This window comes from Cricetulus griseus, chromosome 2 (genome assembly GCF_003668045.3).
Source record: "Cricetulus griseus strain 17A/GY chromosome 2, alternate assembly CriGri-PICRH-1.0, whole genome shotgun sequence".
Lineage (NCBI taxonomy): Eukaryota > Metazoa > Chordata > Mammalia > Rodentia > Cricetidae > Cricetulus > Cricetulus griseus.
The window spans coordinates 385884365-385894986 of record NC_048595.1 but is presented as its reverse complement, the minus strand read 5'-3'; the positions used below and the strand labels follow the sequence as shown (position 1 = coordinate 385894986).

The 10622-nt window shown below is 50.4% G+C and overlaps 1 protein-coding gene across 2 annotated transcripts; it reads left to right on the top strand.

Annotated features, from left to right (window-relative positions):
• On the top strand, positions 1-9914 carry Mapk12 (mitogen-activated protein kinase 12). Of its 2 annotated transcripts, XM_027396237.2 has the most exons (12): positions 1-125; positions 216-345; positions 2979-3037; positions 4963-5074; positions 5195-5224; positions 5714-5761; positions 6176-6290; positions 7237-7308; positions 7407-7486; positions 7570-7648; positions 7729-7902; positions 9417-9914. In XM_027396237.2, exons 1-12 carry the CDS (start codon positions 1-3, stop codon positions 9494-9496), a joined length of 1104 nt encoding a protein of 367 aa, XP_027252038.1. In that variant the 3' UTR covers positions 9497-9914. The 2 variants fall into 2 exon arrangements, with proteins under 2 accessions (XP_027252038.1, XP_035295090.1); XM_035439199.1 differs by lacking the exon at positions 5195-5224.
• The last annotated feature ends 708 nt before the right edge of the window (positions 9915-10622 follow it).

Genomic DNA, 10622 nt, shown 5'->3' with positions numbered 1-10622 from the left:
ATGAGCTCCCCGCCACCCGCCCGCAAGGGCTTTTATCGCCAGGAGGTGACCAAAACGGCCTGGGAGGTGCGCGCCGTGTACCAGGACCTGCAGCCCGTTGGCTCTGGTGCCTATGGTGCAGTGTGGTGAGCGTTCGCCGGGCGGGGCAGCAGGCAGGGCAGGCGGCGGCTGGCGATTACGGGGCGGGTTCTCTAGCCAAGCTGTCCGCCCCGCAGCTCTGCAATAGACAGTCGCACTGGTAACAAGGTGGCCATCAAGAAGTTGTACCGGCCCTTCCAGTCGGAGCTGTTTGCCAAGCGCGCCTACAGAGAGCTGCGCCTCCTCAAACATATGCGCCACGAGAACGTGAGTCCAACGCCCGCCCCAGATGCGGACATTGTGCACTGGCCACTTCTCATCCTGCCCTCCCCTGCAATCCTGTCCACTACCTCTGCTTCCTGAAGCCTGGTACCTAGTTAGCCTCCAGCTTGAAAAAGCTATTAGCAGCTTCCAGGAGGGAAGTGGAGACAGATTCCAGACCCCTTTCTGAGCGACACTGCAAGTTCATGCCCGGCTTCAGTGGCTTGGTTTCATCTTCCGTCCACCTCTACTTTCTCGGCCCAGGCAGTGGTCAGGGTATGTTCTAGTCCTAAGGGCTCCTCAAGTCTTACTCCAAACCCTGTCTCCATTCAGGTTGGTGGGAAGAGGATTTTCCTGGAAGGGGCGTCTCTTCCCCACCCTAGGCCTTCTCTTGCCCACTTCCAGCCAGGCAGGTCACTAGAATTATGCACCCTGGCTCTATCACCCCAAAGCCTCCAGTCTCTATGGATACGGGGTTTAAGGAGAAGAGCAGGGTTTAAGGAACAGAGAGTTACAGTCACCACTGTGGGTGTGTATTTCTTCTGTCAGCATCGCATTTCCGATTTCACCTGCCCATAGTAGGATACTGCACATGGCTGCCCTTGTGCCTCTCATATCAGCCTTGCTAGCCATCAGAATCCTCTCAGCTGGGGGCTTTGTCTTCATATGGTTCTTCCTGAGGCTGTGAGTTCCATTCCCCCTCACTTGACATCTGGGGAGTTGCACTAGTCCTGAAGTATGTTTTAATCTCCTGGGTCATCAGAGTCAGTAACCCCATGGAACAATGATCTCCCTGTGTCTAACAGCAAACTTGCTTCGTCATTGCCACTCTTGGTTGATGTGTTGGACCTTTATTTCTTTTCTTCATGAAGCCTGATTAAGATGGACGTCAGCCCTGCTTTGTCTGCCTCCCCACTTCCCCATAAATCTGTAAACAGTTATAAAAAACAAAACAATCAAACAACTTGGGAGGCAGAGGCAGGTGGATCTCTGTGATTTCAAGGCCAGCCTGGTCTACAGAGTGAGTTCCAGGATAGCTAAGGCTACACAGAGAAACCCTGTCTTGAAAAACCAAAACAGACAAAACAGTAAAAGGCTTTGTTCTCATGGGTGTAGCCACCCCTATCCTCAAGCCCAATCCCACCTAGCCACCTACTTATCCCGAACCTTTCTCCAGCCAAGGGTTGTGGGCTTCTTCATTCACTCCCCACTCCTGAGTGAGTCTGTGGGTCAACCCATAACCCTTGCCTGGGTGTGCTAGCTTTCAGGATTCCTCAGCACCTTCTGGGAAGCTGCCATTGTATCTCCCTTCTCGTGTGGAAACTGAGGTTTGGACAGGCTGTATGCTCTACTTACCAGAAATGGGGCTGCCACAGATCCAGCTCTAGTCTTCTTCCCTTTCTCCTCAAGCTCTGGTCCTTGGCTCTGGGTCACATCTAAACCACAAAAGTGCAGAAGTCTTATGCCTTTGGTGGACTTACCTTGACCTCTAGGACCCTATTCCTTATATATTCTACTAAGCTCTCAGGTCACATCTGTGGTTTATCTGCCCCCAAGCCTTTCCTGTCCATGTTCTTACTCCCAACTTTGGCCATGCCTAAAGTGATCACTCAGCTGCCCTCTACCTCCTGTCTATTCTTGCCTCATTCTATTTGTCCTTTCACTGAAATCCAGAGTATATACCTATCTTTTTTTTTTTTTTTTCACTCTTTGGTTTTTTGAGACAGGGTTTCCTCTGTGTAACAACTCTGGTTGTCTTGGAACTCACTCTGTAGATCAGGCTGGCCTCAAATGCACAGAGATCCACCTGCCTCTGCCTCCTGAGTGCTGGGATTACAGGTGTGTGTCACCACTGCTCAGCCTCAGCATTTTATCTTTGTTTCCTTCCATAGCAGCTCTGTGGAGCAAAGCCAAATCTTCCTCTGGGATGTGAGTTTGAGGCCTTCTTTTGGCTCCTTCTGCCTTCTCCTTGGTTCTGTATTGGCCTGGGCTTTAGCTATTTGGACTTCTTCTCTGTTCCTTACTCTGAAGGTGTTTTCTGTCCTACTTTGGCCATCAGGCACCCTGCCTCTCTTTGTTCTTTCACTCGTCCCTCCTGATAGTTGGGTATGCAGCACTCATCAGGGAGGCCTCTCTTGACCCCAGAGTTCCGGTCCCCCTCCCAAGTACTGGGAAACTGATGTCACATTGTCCATCTGTTGTCCAACTCCCACAACCAGAAGCTGTGTTTAAATTGGTGCTTCTCCTTGGCCTAGATAGCCAGGGGATGGCCCCGGGAAGAACCTACTAGGTATTTGTTCCTCCCAAGGGACTGTCCCCACTTTGGTCTTGGGTCTGCTTCATTGAGGAGGAGTAAAAGGGGGGGGGGACTAAGGGGTTGGATTGCTCAGAAGCCTGGAGTCAACCTAGACTTGAGACTGCACCTCCCCCCAGAGTATCCCGGCTGTCAGCATCTAAAAATAGATTGTGTCTGTGGGCAAATGTACCAGGGTGGGGGCTGAGCTGACAGTGGGCACAGTGGAGGAGACAAGGATAGTTATAGGAGGGTTTTATCCCTGGAGAACAGTGCCACCCTGGGCATGCACTGAGTCCTTGCATCTCCCATGTGCTCTCCATCCTGTCTGGCACTTCTTCCCCAGGTGATTGGGCTACTGGATGTGTTCACACCCGATGAGACTCTGGATGACTTCACAGACTTGTAAGTGCTGGCCTGGGTTGGCTCAGTGGGTGGGAGGAAACTGGTAGCTTCTAGGTGTCAGTTTAAGATTCTGGGTCAGGTTGGGGGCCTTCTCCCATAGCCCCAATGAAGGAGAGGGTGCATGCTGCCTCCTCACTTCTCTTACCAGAGTCTATGCCACACTCCTACATGCTCCTTGGAGTTATGAACCCTGGCATGCCCTGGGAGAGCCGTGTTTCTTTGTCTTTCCAAGCTTGATACTTTGACACTCACACGACCTCAAGTTTGATGGTTGTGTTCAAGACCCTGACGTCCAACATATGGCCCCCTATCTGAATTGTTGCTGCCTTTTGCTGGCAGATGGGGCTTGTTCTGTATCCAATGGTTGGTCATCCCTGCATTCATACTGTTATCAACCAGAGGCTGGAGTGGGTAGTAGGCTCTTTGGTGCTGACTGGCAGAGGTCATGATATACTTTGGCCCCGTTGTCCCCTGGGAGGGGTGATAATGCCATTCTCCTTTGTCTGTCCCTCCACCAACCTGAAAATTCAACCTTGCAGCCCCAACGCTTGCCCCAGATTTCTGGTTACCCTGTGTGTGGTAGGAGGGACCTGGGCAGCTTCTGGGTACTGGCTTTAGGTTCTAAGTGGACTTGAGGCCTTCTTCCCATGGCCCAAGTGAAGGCCCACTCACTCCTTACCACACTTCCATCTACTATTGGTTCCCTGGATACTGACATGCTCTGGTAGAACCAAACCTTCTTTTCCTTCTAACCCTGGCATTTGGGCCCTCACAGTGCCTGAGGTATTAGTATAACTAAATGATCTGAGGTGCCAGCGCCAGGTGCAGCCCTAGCTGCTCACCTGGTATGATGCCCTTCAGTCAGGAATTTTAAAGCCCTAAGGCAGAGTGTGGTGGCACACACTTGTAATCCCAGCATGAGGAAGGTGGACATAGGTGGATCAGGAGTTGGAGGCCATTTTGGGCTGCATGGGACCCCATCTTAAACAAAGCAAAACAACAACAACAAAAATCCAAAAACCAAGGGCTGGAGAGATGGCTCAGTGGTTAAGGCTGTTCTTCCTGAGGACCTGGGTTTGATTCCCAGCACTTACATGGTAGCTCACAACTGTCTGTAACTCCAGTCCCAGAAGAGTTGATTCCCTCTTTTGGCCTCCATGGGCACTGCACACACGTGGTGCACAGAAATACAAGCAGACAAAACGTCCAGACATGTGAAAAATAAGACGAAAACAAAACAAGACAGTGTATGGTGATGCAGGCCTTTAATTCCAGCACTTAGGAGACAGAAGCAGGGGCAAGGACAGAGACAGAGTTTCTGTGAGTTTGAGGCCATCCTGTTCTGCACAGTAATTTCCTGGCTAGACAGGACTGCAAAGTGAGACCTTTCCTCAAAAACAAACAAAACTGGGGCTGGAGAGATGGATCAGTGATTAAAAGCACTAGCTCTTCCAGAGGACCCAGGTTCAATACCCAGCACCCACATGCCTGTCTGTAATACCAGTTCCAGGTGATCTGGCATCCTCACACAGACATATGCAGGCAAAACATCAATGCACATAAAAAACAAATTATTAAAAACAAACAAACAAACAACCCCCCAACCCAAACAGAACAACCCTAACCTGAAGCCCACTCTCTGCCTGCCATTTTGGAAAGAGGGAATGTGGGCATGCATGGAGGTGGTGTAATTGCCAAGGATAGGTGTGGACAGATGGTAGGGTGGAGCCAGCAAGGCATGGTGGGGGTGGAAACACCATAGGATGGTAGGACCCCAAAGCTAGTGAGGAATGGATTTTACAGAGTAATACTTTAGAGGTCCCTGCTGGGATTGGGTCTTGCAAAGCGTGAACTGGACCCAGTGGGTGTTAGCTTAGGTCTAGGGACTAGCCCTGCCCCATTGGCTGCATCCCTTGCTTTCACAGCTACCTGGTGATGCCATTCATGGGCACTGATCTGGGCAAGCTGATGAAGCATGAGACTCTGAGTGAAGACAGAATCCAGTTTCTTGTGTATCAGATGCTGAAGGGGCTGAAGGTAAGCTTTGCTGAGGTGGCCATGGGGAGGTGGGCAGAGCTTTCTGGTTGGGCAGGGTAGGACTCTGTGGCTTGGTGTGTCCCCTGAGCTGATGGCTGATGAACTCCCTCTCTCCCACAGTATATCCATGCTGCTGGCGTCATCCACAGAGTGAGTCCTGGTGGGCTGAGAGATTACGCATCTGCCCCTTCCCAGCTATGTAAACACAAGTGCTCAACCCCAGCTTCCCTTGCTTACCCATAAAAAGGCAAAATAGAAGTATGGTGGGGGGCTGGAGAGATGGCTCAGTGGTTAAGAACACTAGCTGATCTTCCAGAGGTCTGGAGTTCAATTCCCAGCAACTACATGGTGGCTCACAACTATCTGTAATGAGATCTGGTGCCCTCTTCCGGCATGCAAGCATACATGCAGGCATACATGTAGGCAGAACACTGTATACATAATAAATAAACAAATCTTAAAAAAATAAAAGTATGGTGGGGATTTGTATAATCAATCCTGAGTTGAAAGCCTGCCCTGGGGATCCCAGCCCCTCTGCCCTCCTTCAAAAGGACCAGGCCTATTTTGGTGGCCCTAGTGAAGTGCTGTCTGGGCCTTACTTTGGCAGGTGGGTCACAGTGGCCAACTTTCTTCCCTCAGGACTTGAAGCCTGGAAACCTGGCTGTGAATGAGGACTGTGAGCTGAAGGTATCACTGGGTGGGGAAGGTGACCAAGATGGGGGATGGGGAACCCTTCTATCCCCTTACTGGCCTGCTCGACTTTGGGCCCAAGAAAAGGGACAGACCTCAGGCATCTGAGGCTGAGCAGCTAGTGGGTCCTGGGGCCAGGTATCTGATTTAGGTAAAGAGTGGGTGAACGTCTCTAGTCACCCAGGGCAGGAGTTTGGAGGCTTCTAAAGGTGATCAGGGATGGCAAAATAGAAGAAAATCCTTAGCACTTGCCCCTGAGGTAGGTAGGGCCGGGAGAACTGACCACAAAGAGAAGCCTGGGGGGACCAAGACCAAAGAGAGGCAAAAGCTCCAGAGTGGAGACCCCAAGCCCAGCTTCTTAGAGTCTTCTGTACTCAGTATCTTAGTTCCACTTCCCCGATACATCTACAGATCCTAGACTTTGGCCTAGCCAGACAGGCAGACAGTGAGATGACAGGCTATGTGGTGACCCGGTGGTACCGGGCACCAGAGGTCATCTTGAATTGGATGCGCTACACACAGACAGGTAAGAGGCTACCCAAAGGTTCCAGTGCACACCACCCATGCTTGCTCATTCATTTTTATTTTACAACTATTTTTGTAGTGTGGGGGGATGGAACCCAGAGTCTTCCTTATGCTAGGCAAGTGCCCTATTGCTGAGATACACCTCAGCTCAGCCCTTCCTTCTTTTCTTCCTTCCTTTCCTTCTCCCTCCTCTCCTTCCTTCCTTCCCTCCCTCCTAGTATTATTATTTTATACCTTTGGGTTGGTTTTTATTTTTTTATTGTTTTTTGGAGATATGGTCTCACTATGTAGCTCTGGCTATTCCTGGAGCTCACAATGTAGATCAGACTGGCCTTGAATTTACAGAGATCCACCTGCTTCTGCCTCTCAAGTGCTGGAATTAAAGGCATGTGTCCAGCATCTTCTTCATTTTTAAAAAAATATTTAGTTTATGTGTGTACGTACTTATCTGCATGTATAGCTATACAATCACACGTGTGTAAGTACTTATCTGCATGTATACCTATACAATCACACATGTGTAAGTACTTATCTGCATGTATACCTATACAATCACGTGTGTACTTGGTGCATGCAGAGGCCAGAAGATGGTGTTGGATCTTCTAGAACTGGAGTATAACAGATAGTTGTGAACTGCCATGGGGTTGCTGGAAACCAAACCAAGGTCTTGTGGAAGACCAGCCAGTGCTCTCAACTGATTAGCCATCTCTCCAGCCCCCTTTTCATTTCTTGATAGGGAACCTTTTGTAGGCACTACCCCTGGGAGGCTAATGAGCTGGGTGGAACTCTGCTACCTTCTCAATGACTTCCTGTGCTCCATGCCTATGTACACCCCTCCCGGCCATGTATACTTGTCTCCCATATGTGGTCTCTTCCCCTTCTCTTGGCTCTCATGAATATGAATGCTATCCTTGTCTGTGGGGACACTGATGGGACTTCTATCTCAGTGGACATTTGGTCTGTTGGCTGCATCATGGCGGAGATGATTACAGGAAAGATCCTGTTCAAAGGCAATGACCGTATCCTTCTATGTAGAGCATCATGGGACTTTGGCCAAGGTGTGGGTTCTGGGTGGGACACCTTCTGCCCTTGCACTGTGTTCCTGACCTTGGTATAGATCTGGACCAGCTGAAGGAGATCATGAAGGTCACAGGGACACCCCCTCCTGAGTTTGTACAGAAGTTACAGAGTGCTGAGGTCAGTGGGGAGCTGGGTGGTGGCCTGGACTTGGCTTTGGGAGTTGGCCTCTCACTCTCCCTCCCTCCCCCACCCCCTTGTAGGCCAAGAACTACATGGAAGGCCTCCCTGAGCTGGAAAAGAAGGATTTTGCCTCTGTCCTGACCAATGCAAGCCCTCAGGGTAGGGCTGGGTGGGGTGAAGGCCTCAGGATGCTGGGTAAGCCCTATTCTGTGGCTTGGCCTGATTTGCTCGCCCCACAGCTGTGAACCTTCTGGAAAAGATGCTGGTGATGGATGCAGAACAGCGGGTGACAGCAGCTGAGGCGCTGGCCCATCCATACTTCGAGTCCTTACAGGACACCGAGGATGAGCCCAAGGCCCAGAAATATGATGACTCCTTTGATGATGTAGACCGCACCCTTGAGGAATGGAAGCGTGAGTGTGGATTCCACACAACATCTGGCTTTGGACACTGTGTGCCCTGTATAGATGAGCCTCTGCCCCATCCCCCACTGTTGCAGACGAGATAAAAGGTTGGGAGGTTAAGGGCATTGTGGGGTTGTACAACTTGGCCAGGTTGACTTCTGGCTATAGCAGGAGGCTGTGGGGAAGAGTATCCCTTGGAGGAGCTCCTTCAAAGGCTGACACGTGATGGGTTCTGAGAACTGTAGAGCATCTGTGTGCTCATGGCAGCAGTGTCCTTGGTCTCTACTGATACCCTAGCCTCTCCCCCACCCCTGTTGCCCAGCATCCTCATGTCTGGACCATACTGGAGTCCTCTCTACCACCCTTATCCTTATGACTTCCTCCTCACACCCTTTGAATTTATCCTTCTCCCTTTTCAGGAACCCTCCTGAAACAAGTACATCTTTCTCACGTTCTGGACATGGGGGATAGTCTGTTCCCATGCAGCCCCAAGGGCCCAGCCTTTTCCTCGCATCTCCAGCCCCAGATCCATCCATGACTATGTGTTGAACCTCCAAGGTCTGGACAGACTGTGCTCTTATATTGAGAACCCTTACTCTCTCAGGCTGCCCACTGTTTCCTGAGCTAGAACCAGCTTCTGCTGTCTGCCCCAGATTGGCAGGTCCAGTCTGGGGAGTAGAGATGTCTGAGGGCATATCCAATGGGGCATGTTATCCCTTATTCTGCCTTCCTTAGGCCCCAAGTCATGTTCTCTTTTTTTTTGTTTTTTGAGATAGAGTTTCTCAGTATAACAGCCTTGGCTGACCTGGAACTTGCTTTGTAGACCAGGCTGGCCTCAAACTCCCAGAGATTAAAGGCATGTGCCACCACTACCCGGTTTCAGGTCATGTTCTTGCACTCTGTGGGAAAGGCTGGATGGGGTGAGGTTCTCAAATCATGTCCTGCAAGGTTCTTCTGCACTACTAATAGGCATTCTTCCCTTCTGTGTTGTCATGTGCTCATGAGTTTGGTTCTGTGTGATGAAACCCATCTGCTGCTAAACAAAATAACTCACTTAACCACAGGCCACAAAATCTGATCTGTGGTCTCCACCTACACACTGTGCCTGGGTGCTTTTGCTTTTACCATAGACCGCAGAGGACATACAGCTTACTCCATGGACAGAGACACAAGCTTTCTTTCTTTCTTTTTTTAAACACAAGCTTTCATCACCCTTTTTCTCCTGGAAATGTATTTATAACAGTTTTCACACAAAGTGGTCTCCCCACTCCAGAGTTTCTCTGTGAAACAGCTCCTGGCTGTCCTTGAACTCTCTCTGTAGTCCATAGACCAGGTTGGCCTCACAGAGATCCGCTTGCCTCTGCCTCCTGAATGCTGGGATTAAAGGCATGCTCCACCACTGTCTGGCTTTATACACAGTGTTTTTAAGTGGTTTGACCTATTTAGGATTAAAAGCCCGTGGGTTTCTCCCCGTAGGTGAAAGTAGACTAACTATATAATCTGGTTCTCTTTGCTTTCTGCAGGTGTTACTTACAAAGAAGTGCTCAGCTTCAAGCCTCCCAGGCAGCTAGGAGCCAGAGTCCCAAAGGAGACAGCTCTATGAAGATCTCTGGGTGGTTTGGGGTATCCTGAGGATCCTGGCTGGGAGCTTCACAGGTATCCTGGCTCCCCTTCCCTGGAAGAGGAGTCCTGGTTAGCACTCTGAGTGTGCCTGGAACTTGTATCCACCTGGAGAGACTGAGTAGACCCTCAAGTCACGGACCCTCCATCTCCAAACCTGCTCCTCTGCTTTTGGGTGCATCAGATGACCCTGGCAGAACATCTAAGCTTTCTTTCCAAGATCCCCACCCAACACGGAACTAGCCTTTGAATTCTGGAGTTGTGCTCCCTTTACCACTGTGCATGAAAAGGCATTGGATCTGGCAGAGTTCAGGAGACAAGTGCTAGTCCCTGAGCTCTGCTTGCTCAGGACAGTGTCAAGGCCAACTCCTAAGAAGGAAGGAGATAGAGGTGTGGGGGGCACCGACTCAGGGAACATCATCTCTCCTGTGATAGGGTGGACTCTCTTACACCCTTAGCCTGGAATGTAAACCAGCCATTTGGTGCACTAAAGTGGCTGGGAGCAAATAAACCCTTTTGTAGATCTCCCATTCTGGCTGTGTGGTACAATGCCTGAGCTCCCATCATTTCTGAGCTGTTAGTTGTTGCACAAAAAAGAGGTAGCCTGATCTTCTTGCTGTTGTAATTTTAAAAAGTGGTGCACGAAAGACATCATGTGACAGCTTGGATGGAGGGGAAAGTAAATGGGGAAAGGGGGGAGGGGAGACCCAGCCTCTAGGGACAGGAGCAGTGGAAGAGAAAAGAGGCTGGGGGGGGGAGAGCAAGAATGAGAGACAAGCAGAGAGAGAGAGAGAGAGAGAGAGAGAGAGAGAGAGAGAGAGAGATTAAATGGGAGGTGGGCAGGGCCCTTTTAAAAGGGAACATAGTGAATGTTAATTGCTGTGGGTGTATCCTGTCAGAACCCCAAGGACAGGCCAGTACGGATGCCTAAATACTAACACCTGCACCCCAGCTAGTAGAGGTGCCACAACCCTGACTCCAGGCCAAAGTGCTGGTGCCACCTAGTTCTTGCCAGTGGTCCTCAAGCCACCTCATTAGGGCTTGGCCCTCCCCCTTCAATACTCTAATTAAGGCTTAGAGTCTGAGCAGGGTGTCTATGGAGCCTGATG

What these genes read in the sequence shown, in the direction of transcription:
- Mapk12 (XM_027396237.2), top strand. Translation starts at nt 1, where the DNA reads ATGAGCTCCCCGCCACCCGCCCGCAAGGGCTTTTATCGCCAGGAGGTG. An exon ending in CTGGATGACTTCACAGACTT is followed by an intron (nt 3,038 to 4,962) that starts GTAAGTGCTGGC and finishes TTGCTTTCACAG; the next exon opens with CTACCTGGTGATGCCATTCA. An exon ending in CTGCTGGCGTCATCCACAGA is followed by an intron (nt 5,225 to 5,713) that starts GTGAGTCCTGGT and finishes TTCTTCCCTCAG; the next exon opens with GACTTGAAGCCTGGAAACCT.